Raw genomic sequence first — 19,056 nt, forward strand, 5'->3', positions numbered from 1 at the left:
AGAATCAGGAATTTGATTTTTGAATGAGTTAAGTTTGGAATATCTCTTAGTTAATTGAGTGTAGCTGTTGAGTAGACACTTCCACAAGAAGATAAATAACACCACCAGGAAGTCTATGTTAGTTGTTGCCAAGGTGTTGCAGTCAATAAGCACTAGAGGAGTTCAGTGGAAGAAGTGATTACTCTGGCCTGATGTGACAATAGTGATGGAGATCAACATTTGATTACAGTTTCATCATTTTATGGTGAGTCAACGACTATGAGATGTTATGGAGAGGAGGCTGCTGCCAGAGTGTGCCCTATAGAACCTCAGAGTAAGAATTTTACAGTTTATGTGGTCCAATCCCTGACTGTGTGTGAATCCTTCCTATCAAAAATGCAGTCCACCATGGGCACCTGAGAAACCACTGTCTCAGACCAATCCACAAAGCAGATAACAATCAGGAATAAGGCTCTTCTCTTTTGAAATAACATGTCAGGGGGTCACACAGAAGGTCTAGGGCAATATGACAGCCTGCCTTAGATAGATCCTCATGTGTTTTTGAGCAGCTGTAAACCCAGAGACAACTTGTCTATGTTTCCATGGGGTAGAATGGGTCACATGTTGTATATTCAACTAGTACACAAAGAAGAGAAGGCACAGATAATGGTGCTCTTTTAGATTTCCAAGACCTGATAGACATATATATTAGACTTGAAATGAGAGTCAAAAGGAGTCCATGTTTATCTACAAACTTTAAATAAAGACTAAAATGGAATAGGATGATTTCATGCCCTTTTAGGAAAAAAAGGTGAATGGTAATCAGCTTCAATTTTAGGCTAAGCATGAGAATTTTAAATAAGTATATACACAAACATATACTTAGCAACATTTGAGTGTTTACTGTATACCTGATACAGTGTTAAATGCTCCATATGGACATCTCATTTAATCCTCACAGATGCCCTACAAAGTTCTTACTAACTTGAACTCAACTTTGACTCTAAAGCATATATTTTATTTTTTTGTTTTTATCTTATTTTAATTTAATTTAATTTATTGGTAGGTGGCAGGTTTAATAAGCAAAGGGAATTTACATATGGCTTGTCTTGGGCATCACTAAGATAAGTAGATCCCTGCACCTGCCCACCAAATTTTAAAAGTTTATTGGGAGGCCTTGACTAGGTTCACTTACGCATATCATGCAGGTGTTCTCAACACCATAGCACTATCTCAAGGCTGTGTTCTTGGAGCAGCCTCTGGGAGTGGGAAAGCCAAATAGAATTCACATTCCAAGGACAGGGGTGGGGGTAAGAGTCTTGGATGGTACAGTCCCAACTCATGGATCAACTAGTGGTCATGTCTTTTCCATGACCTTCCTCAACATTTTATAATAACAAAATAATCCTAATTCCTTTCTCCTACCCCTTGTGTCATTGCTGTTATTAATTTCATTTCACCTATGCATAAGAATATATTAGCATATACTGTATAAAAGTATTATATAAAAGCATATGTAATCAAATATATTATTGCTGTATTAATAATAATTTTGAAAAAACTGATTAAGAATAAGAAGAAGAGAAAAAAAGAGTAAGAAGGGAAGGTTTTATTTTAGTTTCACTTACTGATTTTACAGAGGTCTTCCTGTCTTTATAGAGGTCCAGGTTTCTGACTTATATCATTTTCCTTCTTTCTACAAAAACTTCTCTAATATTTCTTGCAAGGCACATCACTAGCAACAAATTTCCTCAATTTTTGTTTTTCTGAGACAGTCTTTATTTCTTCACTTTTGAAGGGTAATTTGGCAGGTACAGATTTTGAGGTTGGTGGGATTTTTCTCTCAACAGTTTATTTTTATTTTTATTTATTTAATTTTAATTTTTTATTTGAATATAATTGACACTATTGTTACATTGGTATCAGGTGTACAACATAGTGATTTAACTTCTCTATACGTTATGCTGTGCTCACCACAAGTGTAGCTACCGTTTGTCACCATACAGTGCTATTACAGTATCATTTTTTGCCTTTTCTTCCCATGACATATTCATTCCATAACTGGAAGCCTGTATCTTCCACTTCCCTTCACCCATTTTGTTCACCCCTCCCACCCCCTTCCAACCATCAGTTTGTTCTGTGTATTTATAGGTCTAATTCTGCAAAGCATATATTTTAAACACTACTTGAAGCAAGGGTTGGCAAACTTTTTCTGTAAAGGACCAGAGAGTAACTATTTACAGCTCTTCAGTCCAAACCGTCTCTATTTCAACTACTCAGCTCTGCTATCATAGCGCAAAAGCAGCCACAGACAGTAAATGAGTGGGGTTGGTTGTGTTTCAATAAACCTTTATTTGTAAAAATAGGCATCAGGCTGGATTTGGCTTGTGGACTGTATTTGCTAACCCCTATTCCTAAGTGGTTCTGGCTGTGGTTCTATTGCTAGCTAGAAACCTTGGGTTTCTCCTCTGGGAGTAAATGCTACAAAGAAGGTAGACTTATGTCATTTCCCCTATTTCCCAGTCTGGTCTATTCTGTGGACCACAAAATCCCATTAGTTCGATTCGGTCTGGGTAAAGGGATTGAGAAAGTGGCCTTAGAAGTTCTTGCTCAAATCATGATTTTGTGGCATTCTCACAGTATAATCTATTTCCTCTCACCTCACTTTTCTTCCCACGCCACAGCCTGATTAGAAGAGTTATTTAAGCATATTGGGTGCCAGATTGAGGAACCTCAGCTATTTCTACCCAGAATAAAGCACTGCCCACAGAGCCCATTTCCTTCAGAAACTCCTGATGATAATGAAGGCAGCACATTTGAATTTGCTGCTAAGGTTTAGATGCATAAACCCTGGTTAGGGTTTAGCAGCCACATTTCAGGAACAGTAGAGAACCAGGGACTGCTTAGGTTAGTAGTTACCTTGTTGAGGTAAAGCATAAAGCAAGATCCATGTCAGGAGGATGACTTGAGAATTATGTCCCAAAGGTTACCAGAGTGCCTGTTGCACCTTTCTAGCTAATTACTAATGTGTATTTTGAAGGACATCAGGAAAATAGAAGACAGTTCTTAGAAAGCCAGTATTTCAGTGAACATAAAGATAAACTACTTAAGTAAATTTACAAAACAGTAGTCAAGGAGTGGGAAAGTAAGTAGTACAGATTACATAATGTGTAAGTATTGAAGGGATTCTGAAAGAATGAACTAGATGATGTTAATCAAGAAAGGCTTTTTGAAGAAGTAAAGAGTAGAGATTTGTTGGATCGGTACTATATCAAGAGCTAAGGATATAGCTGTGATCAAAGACAATTAAGGTCCCTGCCCTTGTGGAATTAACAATCTAGTGGGGGAGTGATATAGTAAACAAGTAAATAAGGAAAATAATTTATAATTACTATGAAAGAAATAGTGGGACATGTTAATAACTAAAGTGGTGGGGTACCCACTTTAAATAGTATAGGCAGGGAGGATATCTTTGATAAAGTGACATTTGAGCTGAGACTTGAAAGATGAGAGCAAGCTAACTATTTGAAGTGTTAGTGGGAGAACATTTCAGACAGAGGGAATAGCAAGTGCAAAGGCATTGGAATGGGAAAGTTTTTGAGCAAGGAGGTGTGGATGAATAAAGGGAGTGTGGCATGTATATGGTATATAGATAGAGGTTGGAGAAATGGACAGGGATCAGATGATGCAGAACTATATAGACCATGGTAAGAAGTTTGAATTTTGTTCAAAGAACAACAGGAAGCCATTGAAGGGCTTTGAGTAAGGGAATGTATTAGCTAACTTATATTTTTAAAAACTCACCCTGGTTGCTATGTAGAGAATGAATTGGAAGAAGGGTGAAAAGAGGCAGAAAACAAGTTAGTTTTTTGTAGTTCAGATAAGAAATGATGAGCCAAGAAATATACATATATGGAGGCAACCTAGGTGTCCATCTGTGGATGAATGGACAAAGAAAAAAAATATATATATGTTCAGCCATATACATATATATTCAGCCATAAAAAGAATTAAATCTTGCCATTTGTGACAACATGGATGACCATGAGGGTATTATGCTAAGTGAAATAAGTCAGAGAAAGACAAATACCATATGATCTCATTTATATGTGGAATCTAAAAAACAAAACAAAACAAACAAAACAAAAACGAAACAACCAAGCTCATAGATACAGAGAACAGATTGGTGGTTGCTGGAGGGCAGGGGGGTGAAATGGATGAAGGTGGTCAAATTGTACAAACTTCTAGTTAAAAAAAATGTCATAGGGATATCATGCACAGCATGATGACTATAGTTAATTATAGTGTACTGCATATTTGAAAGTTGCTAAGAGGGTAGATCTTAAAAGTCCTCATTAAAAGAAAAAAAAATTTGTAACTATGTATGGTTATGGATGTTAACTAGACTTATTGTGGTGAACATTTTGCAGTGTGTATAAATATGAAATCATTATGTCATATACCTGTAACTAATATAATGTATGTATAATGTAATTGTACCTCAATCTTTAAAAATTTTTTAAATAGGGGCGCCTGGGTGGCTCTGTCCGTTAAGCGTCTGCCTTCGGCTCAGGTCGTGATCCCAGGGTCCTGGGATCGAGTCCCACATCGGGCTCCCTGTTTGGCGGGAGGCCTGCTTCTCCCTCTCCCACTCCCCCTGCTTGTGTTCCCTCTCTCGCTGTCTCTCTCTCTGTCAAATAAATAAATAAAATATTTAAAAAAAATTTTTTAAATAATTATACCTCAAAATTTTTAAATTTTTTTTAAAAATTGCATTATTTAAAATAAAACTTAGAGGAAAAGTTACATTGCATTTTTTAACAGATTTTATTTATTTATTTGAGAGAGAGCACGAGCAGGGGGTGGGGAGAGGGAGAAGCAGGCTCCCCGACCAGCAGGGAGCCCGACGCCGTGTAATTCGATCCCAGAACCCTGGGTTCATGACCTGAGCTGAAGACAGACGCTTAACCAACTGAGCCACCCAGGTGTCCCTACATTGTATTTTTAAGGTCTAACAAGCTTGAAACTTTTCTGTAAGTATACAAGAATAAAAGTGATGGTGTCTTCGATCAGACTGGAGGTAAAGATGAGGAGAAGTAGATCAATTCTAGATATGTTTTAGAGGAAGCAACAGCGGTACTTTGGGAGGGAGGGTTAGGGAAAGAAAAGAATCAAGAATGGATGGGTGTTGGGACGCGTTGGTGGCTCAGTTGGTTAAACATCTGCCTTCAGCTCTGGTCATGAACCCAGGGTCCTGGGATTGAGTACCGCATTGGGCTTCCTGCTCAGCAGGGAGCCTGCTCCCTCTGCCTGCCGCTCCCCTTTGTGCTTGCTCTCTCTCTGACAAATAAATGCTTGTGCTTGCTCTCTCTCTGACAAATAAATAAAATCTTATTAAAAAAAAAAAAAGAATGGATGGGTGTATGGTGGTGCCATTTTACAAGTTGGTGGAAGGGGAATGATCCAGAATGTTAAAAAGTGAACAGGGCTTTGGAGCTCAAACTTATTTTATTACTGATGAAGAAAGCGAGGCTTGAGAAAAGTAATGCCTAGCCAGATTAGCGATTTGCCCAAGGTAGTATGTGACAACTGGTCATTTTGCTGAATGTAGATAGACTTCAGGCTCCCTGCTCAGCGGGGAACCTGCTTCTCCCTCTGCCTCTCCCCCTGCTTGTGCGCATGCTCTCTCTTTGTCAAATAAATAAATAAAATCTTAAAAAAAAAAAAAGGAAAATAGAAAGACTTCATGGAGGAATAAAGATAAGATTGGGAAGGAAGATGAGAGGTAGTTAGTGGAAGATCTTAAATGTTAAATTAAAGATTTTGTGTTCGATATACCTGGCAAGAGAACCACTGTAGGGTAAGGAGACCATGAAAGTAATCTTTTAGGAGAATGCTTGAATTTAGCAATAACGGTAGAAATGGAGAGAGAAATATAAGGTGTTAAAGAGGCAGAGTTTCGGGGCACCTGGGTGGCTCAGACGGTTAGGTGTCTGCCTTCGGCTCGGGTCGTGATCCCAGGGTCCTGGGATCGAGCCCCACATCGGGCTCCCTGCTCCGCAGGAGGCCTGCTTCTCCCTCTCCCACTCTCCCTGCTTGTGTTCCCTCTCTCGCTGTGTCTCTCTCTGTCAAATAAATAAATAAAATCTTTAAAAAAAAAAAAAGAGGCAGAGTTTCATTCACCAAGATAGGGAATAAGGGAGAAAGTGCAGGTTTTGTGGGAAAGATCAGTGGGACAAGTTAAGTATGAAAGTACCTGTGGAATGTCTAAGTTGAAAGTTCAAAGTGGCAGTTGGATCTATGTGTCTGAAACTCAAAAGTGAGTTCTGGGCATAAGATAGAGTCATCATCATAAAGGTAGCAATTTATGCAATGAAAGTAGATAAGCTTGCCTTGAAAGGATATGTACAATGAGAAAAGGACCAAAGACCGAGTGATGATTTAAGAAATGAGCAGAGGCAAAGGAACCAGTAAAAGAGGTGGCAATTAGACAGAAAGGTGGTTTTAGAAGCCAGTGGAGGAGAGTGTCAAGAAAAATGGAATGTTGAGTTTTACTGTAGCATTGTTTCTAATCACAGACATGTGGAAACAATCTAAATGTCCATTAGTAGTTAAATTGAGGTACATTTGTACCACAAACTCAAATGTCTGCAGAGGATGTGCTGTTTTAAAATGCAGAAAGTAGTGGGTTAAATGGGTGATAGGTATTAAGGAGGGTACCTGTTGTGATGAACACTGGGTGTTATATGTAAGTGATAAATCACTAAATTCTACACCTGAAACCAATTTTACCATGTATGTTCAGTAACTAGAATTTAAATAAAAACTTGAAAATAAAATGCAGAAAGTAGGGCAGATGTAAGAAAATGGGTGCCAAGAAAGAGGTAAGAAATAGGGTGAACTGGCATTATACCTGCCTAAGTTACATTGTATGTACCCACACACACACACACATTTTGGTCTTTGCATGATTTGGCCAACACTGTTGGATAGCTAAATCATCATGCATTCTCAGCCCTTTTCTACCTGCCTGACTCCTCTATAGACATTAGAAAAGCTGGATTCTCACCCAACCCCCTTTTTAGTTAAGACTGGCCATGAGAATTCTGACCAAGAAAGATACAGGAAAAATACTGAGGGAATTTCTGGGAAAGCTTTTGCTTTCCTGATAAAAGGGATAGATGGCACATAGTCCCTTCCTCCTTCCTCCTACATGTAGATGTAATACCTGGAGCTGGGGCACCCATCATATGACCATGAGGGGATATCCGAGAGTACAGAGACAGTAGCCCTGAAATTGTTAAACTGCTGAATTATTGCCAGCATCTGCCTACCTCCGACTTCTTGTTAAATGAGAAAAAAATATACCTCCATTTAAGCCATTGTAAGTTGGTTTTTCTTGTGGCTGAACACTTTCCTAATATATGGGGTATATTTTTTCATTTAATATTTTTATAAAAAATACATGTATATTGCTCTCAAGGCCTGCTACACATCCTATATCCTAGACTTTTCCTTCAGGGCCATTCTCAGAATGTCCTTTGCCTCTCTTCTTTATTGGATCCTTTATTCTTGAACCCTATGATTTTTTCTTTGTTCATTGGTTTCCCTCATTTCGGTGGAGCATATCCTTCAGTAGCTTCTTGGGGATGATTGGGAATTAACTTTTCTGAGTCTTGATTTATAGTTTGGCTAGGTTAAGGAATTATGCACTGTCAGATTTTTAAAAAGTATTATTTCATTGTCTTTTAGCTTCCATTATTACCATTGAATTGTCCTATGCCATTCTGGTTCCTAATCCTTTGTATTTGGATCATATTTTTCTCCTTGGAAGCTTTTGGAATCTCTGTCACTCATAATATTCCAGAAATTCATAGTGATGTGAAATCTTGTTGTGGATCTTTTTTTCTTTCATTATATGAGGATCTATGTGGGTTTTTGAATCCTTAAACCCATATCCTTCAGCTCTGGCTTAGTATGGCACTCTATCCTCATCCTTAGCTGTTCTAGAAATCTGACAGTACATAATTTCTAAGCTTAGACAAACTATTAACCAACCAGAGTCTTTTGAGTTACTATTTCAAAAAGAATAAAGTTTTGGCATACTTCCCAGTTGTCTGGGTCAAGTGAGAGTTTTATGCAGGCTTTATACTAATCTATTTCCCACCCTCTAGCCATAGAAGTTCTCATACCTCTAACTCCTCAGCCTTTTCAGAGTTTTAGTTTGAATAGGAAAATTGCTTTTACAGCTAGACCACAAAATATGCAATAGCTCAAACATGATAGTTTATTTTTCTTAAGTAACAGTACTAGTAGAAAGGTCAGCAAGACAGCCCTCTTCCATGTGGTCACTTAGGGACCCAGGCTGACAGTGACTCTTCCGTCTTCAACACGTGACCTCTGAGAAGGTTACCCCAAGGGTCATCTCCATTCTAACCAGTTAGAAGAGGAAAAGAATGGAAGAGTGTGCACAGGACATTTTTATGGGTTAGGTGTAAGAGTGATATATGCCACTTCTCACATTCTGTTTGCTAGAACTCGGTCCTCTGGCCATGCCTAACTGCAAAGAAGGCTGGGAAACATAATCTGCGTATTTATACAGTAAGAAGAATAGGAGAACATGGATTTTGGTAAACAACTGACAGTCTCTGCCACTCTAGCATTGTGTGAAATGGAATGGTGTGAAGCACTTAGCTTTTTTTACTCTTAGGTCAGTTACTGCTTTTCTGTTTGCTTCTCAGATTCCAAAATTTTGTCTCTCCTTTTTTGCTATTGTTGTTTCCTTTATTGTTCTTTTTGCTCTTTTGTGTTTAGGCCTTATTCCATGATTATGATTTTAGTGAAATTTTGGTTGGGAGCAGAAGTAAATGTGCAGTTACACTGTCATTGAAAACACGTAGGCATAATAAAATGACCACAGAAAAATATTCCTGAGGTTCATATGGGTTTATCAGCTGTGAATTTTCAACTCCTGAACTATACTATCAATACTTTTAGTTGTAAAAATGGACAAAGAGAATTATAGGTACTGACATAGAAAAATGTCTTTCGTATATAAACAAAAATAGAAAATTTTAGAACAGTGTTATAGTATACGATTGTATTTTTGTATATGTTTGTACTAAAAGTTTTGGAAGGATATACTTCTAAATTTAAGGGCGGTTATTTGAAGGGAGTGGGACTGAGAAAAGATTGAGAGGTTGGGAGGCTTTCCCTTTTGATTTTATATACTTCAGTGATACCTGAATTTTTTCACTGAGCATGTATTGTGTTTGAAACTTTTTTGTTTACTAAAGAAAAGAACAAATACAGGAATTGTCAGCAGGGTCAAATGCCCTAGAGAAGTCAAGGAAAATGAAGGCTGAAAAATATCTACCAGATTTGGAAATTAGGAGATTTTATTGACGTTGTGGGATCAGAAGTAATCTCAGTGAAGGATATCAGGAAATTTTTGGCTTCTTTAAAAATAGACCATTAAAGACAAGGGTGTAATTAGAGGAGGATATAGAGCTGAGGAGGCAGGGTCTGAGGTTTTGTGTTTTTTCCCCAATATATGAGAACTTTAAGTATGTTTTATAACCTGAGGAGGAGGGGTTCACTAGAGAAGGAGGAAAATTCAGAAGAGCGATGACTTCAAGGAAAATAATTTCGGATTTTTCCTCATTTGCCTCATCTGTCCAGTGATGATTAGACTCCTTTGAAAGATTAGGAGTAGTAAGCTAAAGCCATGTTCAGCAAGACCGGTATAGAAAGAAAGCCCCAAATTTTCAGTGAGGAGGGCTTTCATTTATTAGCCTTTGAAGTCCTTTCTTTTTTTTTTTTTTAAAGATTTTATTTATTTATTTGACAGAGAGAGAATGAGAGAGAGAGAGAGCATGGGGGGGATGGTCAGAGGGAGAAGCAGACTCCCTGCCGAGCAGGGAGCCTGACACGGGACTCGATCCCGGGACTCCAGGACCATGACCTGAGCCGAAGGCAGTCGCTTAACCAACTGAGCCACCCAGGCGCCCCTTTGAAGTCCTTTCTAATCTTCAGTTCTACAAATTCAGCTTACAGTTGTACAAATTCAGTTGGTTCTGTGGAGCATGGACTTGACAGAAGGAAACACCCTGCTTTAATATGACTTGAGCTAGGAATCCAGGCTTATTAGTGAGAGAGATAAGAATGAAGAATTTGTTTCTTTTGAGGGGCAAATCATTCTCCAAGAAAATCTGACAGAGTTAGCACTTCCTCTAGCTCCTTATCAAGTTAAGAAGCTCTCATTTTCTTTTAAGTGCCTCTCTCTCTCTCCTTTTCCCAAGGATACTAATTTAGAATCTGCTTTGCCAAGAATCTGTGTATTTTGGGAATCCATTTCTTCACCTCACCAGGGTTACAGTGAGTCATGGCTCTGACTCCATTCTTCCTCAGAAATTGTAAGGTGGTAGATAATGAAGACCTTACCCAGTTCTGCCCCCTTTCCTGGGAAAATTCTAGGCTCTGAGCTTCTAAGAGTGATTTTCTTACCCCTAAAATTGAGAGGCATCTGGTTATGTGTTACATAGAAACTTGGAGTCTTTCCTTTGAGAGATTTTAAATATTATTATAAACTGAGAAGAAGATGCTTGTGTATAGAAATTCCTTAGGTCAAATAAGTCCTTATCATGAGGTAACATTTTCTAGAGGCCACTTTGGGTAAAAAGAGCAGAGCATGGATATGGCTGCCCTATGAACTCTCTAAGTTCTGTCAAAGAGCAGACTTGAATTCACATTCCTCATTCTGCCTCCCAACATTAGGTATCCTGACATAGATATAAGGTCTAATTAAGTCTCCTGTTTCTTAGTAAGTCTCTGCCCCTTTTATACTCCCACTTTTTGGCCCATCAGAGAGAGGGAGAATGGATAACAAGAATATGGCAAGAGTTGCATTATGCTTCTTGAGGTCCAGAGGATGTTAGTAAGGATTATTCCTGTGGGTTTTGCCAGGTTCCAAAGAATGTCTCCTGAGAGGATTGCTCGGCAGGTATGAATTTCTCTCTCCCCACCCCAACCACCCCATGGGTTACTCAGCCCACAGGAGAGTCAGGCCACCAAGGTATATGCAGACTAGGTCCAAAAGATGAGACTGTAAGGGAGTAAAACTTGAAATAGAAGTAGGCAGAGCTTCTGACAGCCAGTACTGGGTAGGTTTCTTTGGCCTGTGAGAATGAACTGCCTCTTCTATAAGTTACCTGGGAGGATACATTTATTCCATATAAACTAGGGTCACTTTTCTCCTGAAATACCCTTGTAAGGGGAGGAAAGACAGCAGGCCTAGGTAATCCAAATCCTAGGGGTCCCTCAGTTCTCTTTAGCCATAGAATATTCACTGGCCCTAGCCACATTTTTCAGTGTCTCACCTTGATTTTTCATTCATTCAAGGTGGCCTATTACAAATTGATTTATATAGTACCTGCTCTCATAATACCAATGAAGTGTCTGCTTGAAGGAAAAATAAATAAGAAGCAAAGGTAGAGCTCAGTTATGTGAGGCTTCTTTATTATTTCTGTGGTACCTCAGGGACAATGGGAGAAGGGGGAAATGACCTGTCACTAAGAATCTTCTGCTTTCTATTCCTCAAGCAACCTCATAACATTCTGCAGAGGCGCCTCATGGAAACCAACCTGTCTAAACTTCGAAGTAGTCGTGTCCCTTGGGCCTCCAAGACCAACAAACTGAATCAGGCTAAGTCTGAGGGACTAAAGAAGTCTGACGATGATGACATGATTTTGGTTTCTTGCCAGGTAATGTTCTGAGAATAGTTTTTCCATGGTTTTCTGGAGAGTAGGATGTGGGCCCATTGTGATTCCCATAGTGGGGCCCTCTCCTACAAAGTGTATAGAGCATGGGTCTTATCATAGAATTCATAAGTGAGTTTTACAGGAAGTATATGTAATATTTTTATGCATGTGCATCTTTATGGGAGAAAGGACAAAAGCTTTCATCAGATTTGCAAAAGGGTGTGTGATACACACACACACACACATGCACAATTAAGAGCTACTTAGTATATAGAATTAAATACTGAAAATCCTTAGGGATCCTCTGTCAGCCCTAGATTCAGCAGGAAAAAAGGCTCCTAAAAGGAGACTCAGCAGTGGTTAAAGATGAGACATTACCAACCCATAATTGTGAGATGCTCTCCAGCCCTGCCTTTCATATGACATCTGCTGCTTGCTCCCTTCCCTTTTGCTTCTCTGGCTCCTGCTGAACAGTATGTTTCCTTTCCACAGTGTGCTGGAAAGGATTTGAAAGCCTTGGTTGACACAGGCTGTCAATACAATCTCATCTCTTCAGCCTGTGTGGATAGACTGGGGTAAGTAGCCACTTGTGCTGGGTGGGAGTCAGGTGCTTATGGTGCACTCTTTGCCCGAATCTATTTTGGGGTTAGAGATGGTGAGGGTCTCTACCAAGGTTCCAAGAGAAGTATGCAGAGTTCAAATATCAGCTGAATTCTCAGGCATCTGGGAGAAATCAGCAAGCCAGGAAAGCATCAGGTTTTCCATTAACTCCCACCTATTAAGTTCTGAGCGAAGACCTTTGGGCTCTGGAATGAGAGAGCGTGAGATCCTTGGCTCATAGTTAGCCATGCCCTGATCCTGATATATGCCCTGCAAAGACAACAAATTAGAAGGAGTAGTAGTCCTGTTGGTATATCCCAGATGAGTAAAAGCAGGGATGTGATTGGTCTTAGCTTACTCAGGGTCCTTCTGGAGGCCACACTGCCTGTCCCAAGATGCATCAGTCAGAACTTAGAATAGGACTGCTATTGGGGCGCCTGGGTGGCTCATTCGTTAAGCGTCTGCCTTCGGCTCAGGTCATGATCCCGGGGTCCTGGGATCGAGCCCCGCAGCGTGCTCCCAGCTCCGCGGGAAGCCTGCTTCTCCCTCTCCTGCTCCCCCTGCTTGTGTTCCCTCTCTCACTGTATCTCTATCTGTCGAATAAATAAATAAAATCTTAAAAAAAAAAAAAGAATAGGACTTTTATTGCTGCTGGGCCTAAACCATTATAGGTTTGATTGACCAATAGTTTCTTAGTGCCTTTCCTCTCTGTAAAGAACATGTAAAATCAAATATTACTGCTGCCCCTGCTGGGGATTGGGTGTGAGGCAGATGCCTCATATATTGAATGTCTTTGGTTCTTTAACAGCTAGACTTGAGTTCTTCCTCTTTTAGTCAGAGAAAGCCATTTTGTATCTCTCCTCCTTTTCAGTCAATTGGTACTTTCATGTCTTCTTCCTTCTCTTCCCTCCTAAGTAGTAGATGAGCCCTAAGGTCTAGCCCAGAATTGGAAGGATCCACCCAATCTCCTTTTCCACTTTTCTAGCCCTAAGAACAACAAATTGTTCCCTAGCTTAATCTCTGTATTGAAACAATCACTATGGTAGATATAATGGTTCATTCTAAGCTGCTTTCAAGATGTTCATACTCTTAGGTAGGACTTGAACAAGGCTTGATTGTATAATTGGTGACCTCTGCTACCTGATCTGTTCCTTCTTGTTTCTACCCTGTCCTCACCCCTCACCACCGCTGTGACTCTTTGAGGCTGGCTCTGCAGGTTTTGTACATTGCTATTTAGGCTTGTGGGAGGAGTCCGGGACACAAGTGCTCTTGTGGGAAGAATCCTGAACTTTTTTATGTGGTGAAGAGATGAGATAAAGTGCAACATGATGGTTCCAGAAAGACTAATAATGTCCTGGTGCATAATTAGGCAGCAGTCTGCCATGGTTCCAGAGGAATTAATAACCATCTGTAAAACTGCAATTATTTTTCTTTTGGATGAGCTGTAACACCAAAAGAGAGGAAATGGAGTAAAGCAGAAATATTGGCACAGAAAGTCCATAATTAAGTTTTTATCCACCAACCCATGATAGCTTGGGTGCTGGCTGTTCCAATCTGCTTATATAACTGAGTGAAACCTGGGCACTGTTCCTTTCCTTCCTCCCCTGCAAAGACAAGTTAAATTAATAAAGACTTTCCCCATGATATTCCTTGCTGATATCAATATCAATATCAATGCACTTACCAAATAAGTACCAGCCTCCATTAATGTTATAGCTGAAGACTAACTGATGAGGATAAACTGAAATAGAAAAGGCAAAGAGAAAATTAGACACTGAACAAAAAGCATCTTATAAAATTAGGACAAACTCCTGCCCTTTTCGACATCTTTTACCCACAGAGGGGTAAAAAGACATGTTAACTAAATTGCCTTGCATATAGATGGGGATGTTAGGATGCAGAATAGGATTTTCTGAGTGTATCAACTTTCGTTTTTCACCAGTACAGATAGTGACATAGCTTTTGGAGAATAGGAGCTGAATCTTTCATTTTTTTATATCCCTTGGCATATGTAGGACAAAGTTCTGAAACAAGTGTAGGCTGGCTAGCACATTTTTTGGTAAATTAATCCCAGGAAATCCCCAGAAAAGACCAATGGGGGTCATAAGGTAGACATTATCAGATTCCATCAGAAACCTCTGCCAAGGGGATTCTGATATCTCCCTCTCTGGTGCAGACTCAAGGAGCATGTCAGATCTCACAAGCATGAAGGAGAGAAGCTTTCTCTACCCCGGCATCTGAAAGTAGTGGGCCAGATTGAGCACCTGGTGATCACACTGGGCTCCCTCCGCCTGGACTGTCCAGCAGCTGTGGTTGGTGAGTAGAATTGAGAACTGGACCTATGGCCCCTATTGTAAACCCCCTCCCTATCCACCAAACCCTCATAAGATCTCATGCCTGTAAATATTGACTTCTTCAAAATCCCAGGTTTCCATTTTTCTGTACTATAGACTTGTCCCAATTTTTACTCTCCAAAGTACCAGATTCAAGACATGTTGAGAATCACTAAGAAAAAGGAGTGTGTAATTCAGGATAAAAAAAATGTAAGGGGTAAGAAACATTTTTGTGTGCCAGTGAAAGTGGCTCCTGAGAGCTTTCCCTGAGCTAGTTGGAGGTAGAGGGCAAGATCCCTTTACTCCTTCACCATAAATCACTTGATAACTTCCCCTCACTCCTATATTTCCCCTTTTGTACTCTACTCTAGACTACTCAAGGTTCCTGGGTTTTATCTAAAGGCCTTTGTCCTTTCGAGTTTAAAAGACCTACCTAGGTTTGAATCTTGGCTCTATTACCTTTTAACTATAATGATCTGGGGAAATTACTTAATATAATAGATGCTCAACAGATGTTTATTGGATGGATGGATGGAAGATTAGATGGAACCCAATGGTGATAAGGCTGACTTCTAAACTAGCATAGCAATAGTCGGATCTTAATTTTTTTTTTTAGAGGACAATGAGAAAAACTTGTCTCTTGGTCTCCAGACTCTCCGATCCCTTAAGGTAGGATTGATTCTACTTTCCCTTTGATTCTTACTCTCTGAGGCAGGGGTCCTCTTACATGGACCATTGACAGTGGGATCACGGACAGTGACCAGTGATTCTCCTTTGTTTTTAGTGCATCATAAATTTGGATAAGCACCGGCTGATCATGGGGAAGACAGACAAGGAAGAAATCCCTTTTGTGGAGACAGTTTCCTTGAATGAAGACAAGTAAGTGCCCAAATAGGTCAGGTCAAGTAAAATCCATTTGTCATTAAGTGGAGGGGTTCTCACACAGGATATTGGGTTGTGTCCTGCCTTTGTCCTTCAGTCTTACCACAAGTACACCCATCCCCAACCCCTAGAGTTCACCATCCTAAAAAACTCTCTAGCCCACATTCCAGAATAAGTAGTGACGATACCGCACGGAGTGGTGGGGGAAAGTAAGTAGCTTTTAAACTAAAATTGTACTTGCCTTCAACCTAACTTCTTTGGATTTGATATCATTTCTTCTATTTCTTTCTCATTTCAGCACTTCAGAAGCATAACTACAGACTGCAGCATGTCTGCACGTATGCACACATACCAGGTTGACAGATTGAGAAAACTGGGTTTGAATCAAATGCAGTAGCAACTTGCTGTGGACCAAGTCCTTCCCTCTAATAGAAGCTCCAGGGGCTCCTTCCCACCCAGTCCTCTCTAGACTTTAGTCCGTGCTTAGAGATCTTATCTGGTTATAGCCATTGTTTTTTACTCCTCTGATCACTTAATTTATAGACTTTTTGACACTGCCAGGTCTCACTTGTGGCCTACTTCTCTGCTTCTTTCAGGAATTTGCTTTTATTAGTCAAGTATAGGGGCTGCCAGGTTCTGTTTCTCCATAGATACACTTGCTTCTTTTCCTATAGCTAAAATGTATGATAAACAGGAACCTGACCTTTACCTCCTTTCAGTTGTTCCAAAGAGGTGCAAGATACCTATGTCTCAGAATTAGAATTTCTTCTAATTCATTCATTGATTTCTCAAAAATAAGTTTATCTGAAAGAGCCCAGAGAGATCATCTAGTCCAACTTTTTCATTTATAGGTCCAGAGAGGCAAATGAATTGTCTAAGCTGTTATACTAAGTCAGTGGCCAAGGAACCTAGAACTCAGACTTGACAAGCCAAGGCTATGTTCATTCTCCCATGCTGCCTCTTTTGTCTTCAGGCCTTGAGAGGAGGATGAAGAGGTAGGGGCTTTAAAAAGTCAAGGTAGGGGAAAAATCTGCTTTGGGGATGGATGCCAGGAGGATCTGGGTAGCCCTTTCTCCCATGTGCTAAGTCCACTAAAAGTCTCTGCCCCAAATTGTCACATTTAGGACCTTATTTTGGTGCCTAAAAGCTGAGGGCACAAAAATGAGTGAGATGACCTCTCACCTTGAACTTCTTGGAGAGGAGGAGAGGGAAGGAACCACAGACAGAAGAACATTAATCACTTTCCGAGATGGAATTGAAGGCTTTGGTAAATAATCTGGGGATCATTATTAGACATTGATACCCTCAAGATCTAGTCAGTATTTCTGGCCAGACTGTTACTTGTCTGCCACGGACTCAAGGAGCTGGGGTCAGAAATAGGGAAAGGAGATGAAAAAAATCCAAGCACATCCAGAATAGAAGGAAGTACTGGGTAGAATCAATTGGTGGGAAGTCCTACCTGTGGAAACCTTTCTGGGGTGGAGGTCAGGAATGAAGTTTCCAGACAGGGAACTGAAGGTTGGGAAACTCTTCAGCCTTGTTCTGCTTCAAGGAAAGAGGCAGGGCAAGAGCTGACAGTGTTAAGGACAACTTTTTCTGGCTGCCCAATGTCTGCCGACCCTTCTCAAAATGTTGGAGGTCACAGGGGTGTCTCAAAGCTTTTTTGTTGGGGTGTCAGTTTAGGCACACAGATACCTGTACTGAAATTTCCCTTTCAATTTGGTCATAGAAGTGCATGGAGAAGTCAGAAAAATAATCAGCTGTGAATATCTTTTTAAGAGATTTCCAAGTCTACCCTTGGTTCATAGCAGTAGTTTCCAGAGCACTTAATGGATCCCACTTTGAATTTTGCCAGGTCCCACCAACAATCTTGTCAAGTGTTCAGCTACTGCGTCTATCAAATAACTCTTTGGAACTCTGAATGTTTTTAGACTTACAGAAGTTCCCTAAAGACCAGGAACTTAGTGACCCTCATTTGAACAGCTAGGCAGCTGGGTCTGGGTCACCCCCAGACCTCCTTATCAGCCTTCAGTGCCCCCTCCAGATTCACCCCACTTTTGCCTGGGCAGGGCAGGGGGGGATCTGTGCCTTTCCATTGAGGCCTCTCCACTCTCCTCCTCTACCTATCATGGCGCCACTTTGGCCTGCTCCTTATCCTAAGACTGAGTTGAAATACTTCACCCCTTCCTCCCCAGGTTGAAAATTCCACTCCAAGCCTTGACTCTTGGCCACAGGTGAGGCATGTTGGAAGTTCCTTGGCCTGGCTTATCCTTATTTGGATTCCCTGTGGACCAGGTGAGGCCAGGAATTCTTAGGTGTTGGAAAGATGTGACTAATTCTGGCCCTTTGAGTTCAGGATTCTGTGGCATCAGAGGGATGATCAGATGGCCTTTAGTGATCTTTCTGGGTTCTGAGAATCAGTCACTGACTTGCCAGTTTTGGAATAGAAATAGTTGGGGTGATCTGAGCTTAGGGTATCATGATCTCAGTGCAGTCAGATCATTTGAATTCCCTAGCCAAATAATTGTACTTTAAACCTCAGGCTTGATAGAGGTACCTAAAAATGTCTAAAGACAACTATGGGAAGTCTTGAGCTTCATTAATCTTTAAATGCTACCAAGTTGATTATTCTGATAGCCCATATCTCCTTGATATTCATGAGGGAGTACCTGATTTACTTTTCAGAGGCTGGCAAGATGAAAAGGTAAAGTTAGTTCTTCCCAGAATCCTAGAAAATTCTCTCTGGCACCTCTGATTCAGGATGTGGGAAGAAAGTGTCTACCCACACTGTGTTCTGAAGGCAGGCAGTAGCAGGAAGTAACCCTGTAGAATTAGTACCCCTCTCATTCCTTATTAGATGTCCATCTCAAATACAGGAAGTTTGAAAAATACTGTTTTTGTTATTTGGTATATCTATGCCTGAGTTATATGAGGAAAAATGTTTTCTGACTTTTCTATTTCCTTGCCCTGCACAGACCCCACCTGGTAAGATTTTCTATTCCTTAGCTCAAAGTGTCTGTAGAATGGATCACTTATTGTATCAGCTGCCCTGACTTTTGTGTAATAGAAATACCTTTCCAGGCTGGAAACATGGAGGAGATGGACCTGGATTCTTTCCTCCTTCTGTTGCCAGGCCTCTACATTGGCACTTTTACCTGCTCAGTGTTTCTGGCTGTGTCGGGTTTATTTGTGAGATTGATGTAACAATAAAGTGAAATCTTCCCCTCTGTGTGCTTGTCTGACAGTCTCTGTGTCAGGGCCCCTGGAAGGTGAGGGAACCCAGGCACAGCCTAATTACATCAGTGTTTCTCTCATAGGGTCCTCTGAACACAAGGCTTTGAGGTCCTCATTTCTTCCATTGCTACTAGTCCTTCAGCAATCTCTTACTGGCTGTATGTCCTTGGGCATATTAGTGAACCTCTCTGAGCTTGGTTTTGTAGTCTATAAAACAGATGTGATGATAGTACTTGCTACATAGTATCAAATGTAAAGTGGTTGGCTAT

General features: G+C 40.4%; 1 protein-coding gene across 2 annotated transcripts in view; it reads left to right on the plus strand.

Annotated features, from left to right (window-relative positions):
* Window positions 1-18,782, plus strand: part of NRIP3 (nuclear receptor interacting protein 3) — a 25,024-nt gene extending 6,242 nt beyond the window's left edge. For both annotated transcript variants that reach the window (XM_081798641.1, XM_006728501.3), the window contains 6 exons: window positions 11,580-11,741; window positions 12,231-12,313; window positions 14,515-14,654; window positions 15,288-15,340; window positions 15,456-15,550; window positions 15,852-18,782. In XM_081798641.1, the coding sequence (XP_081654767.1) occupies window positions 11,580-11,741; window positions 12,231-12,313; window positions 14,515-14,654; window positions 15,288-15,340; window positions 15,456-15,550; window positions 15,852-15,867 (549 nt within the window). In that variant the 3' untranslated portion in view covers window positions 15,868-18,782. The remainder of the gene's footprint in view (window positions 1-11,579; window positions 11,742-12,230; window positions 12,314-14,514; window positions 14,655-15,287; window positions 15,341-15,455; window positions 15,551-15,851) is intronic.
* The last annotated feature ends 274 nt before the right edge of the window (window positions 18,783-19,056 follow it).

Source organism: Leptonychotes weddellii, chromosome 11 (assembly GCF_054177405.1).
Source record: "Leptonychotes weddellii isolate Sample4059 chromosome 11, ASM5417740v2, whole genome shotgun sequence".
Taxonomy (NCBI): Eukaryota; Metazoa; Chordata; class Mammalia; order Carnivora; family Phocidae; genus Leptonychotes; species Leptonychotes weddellii.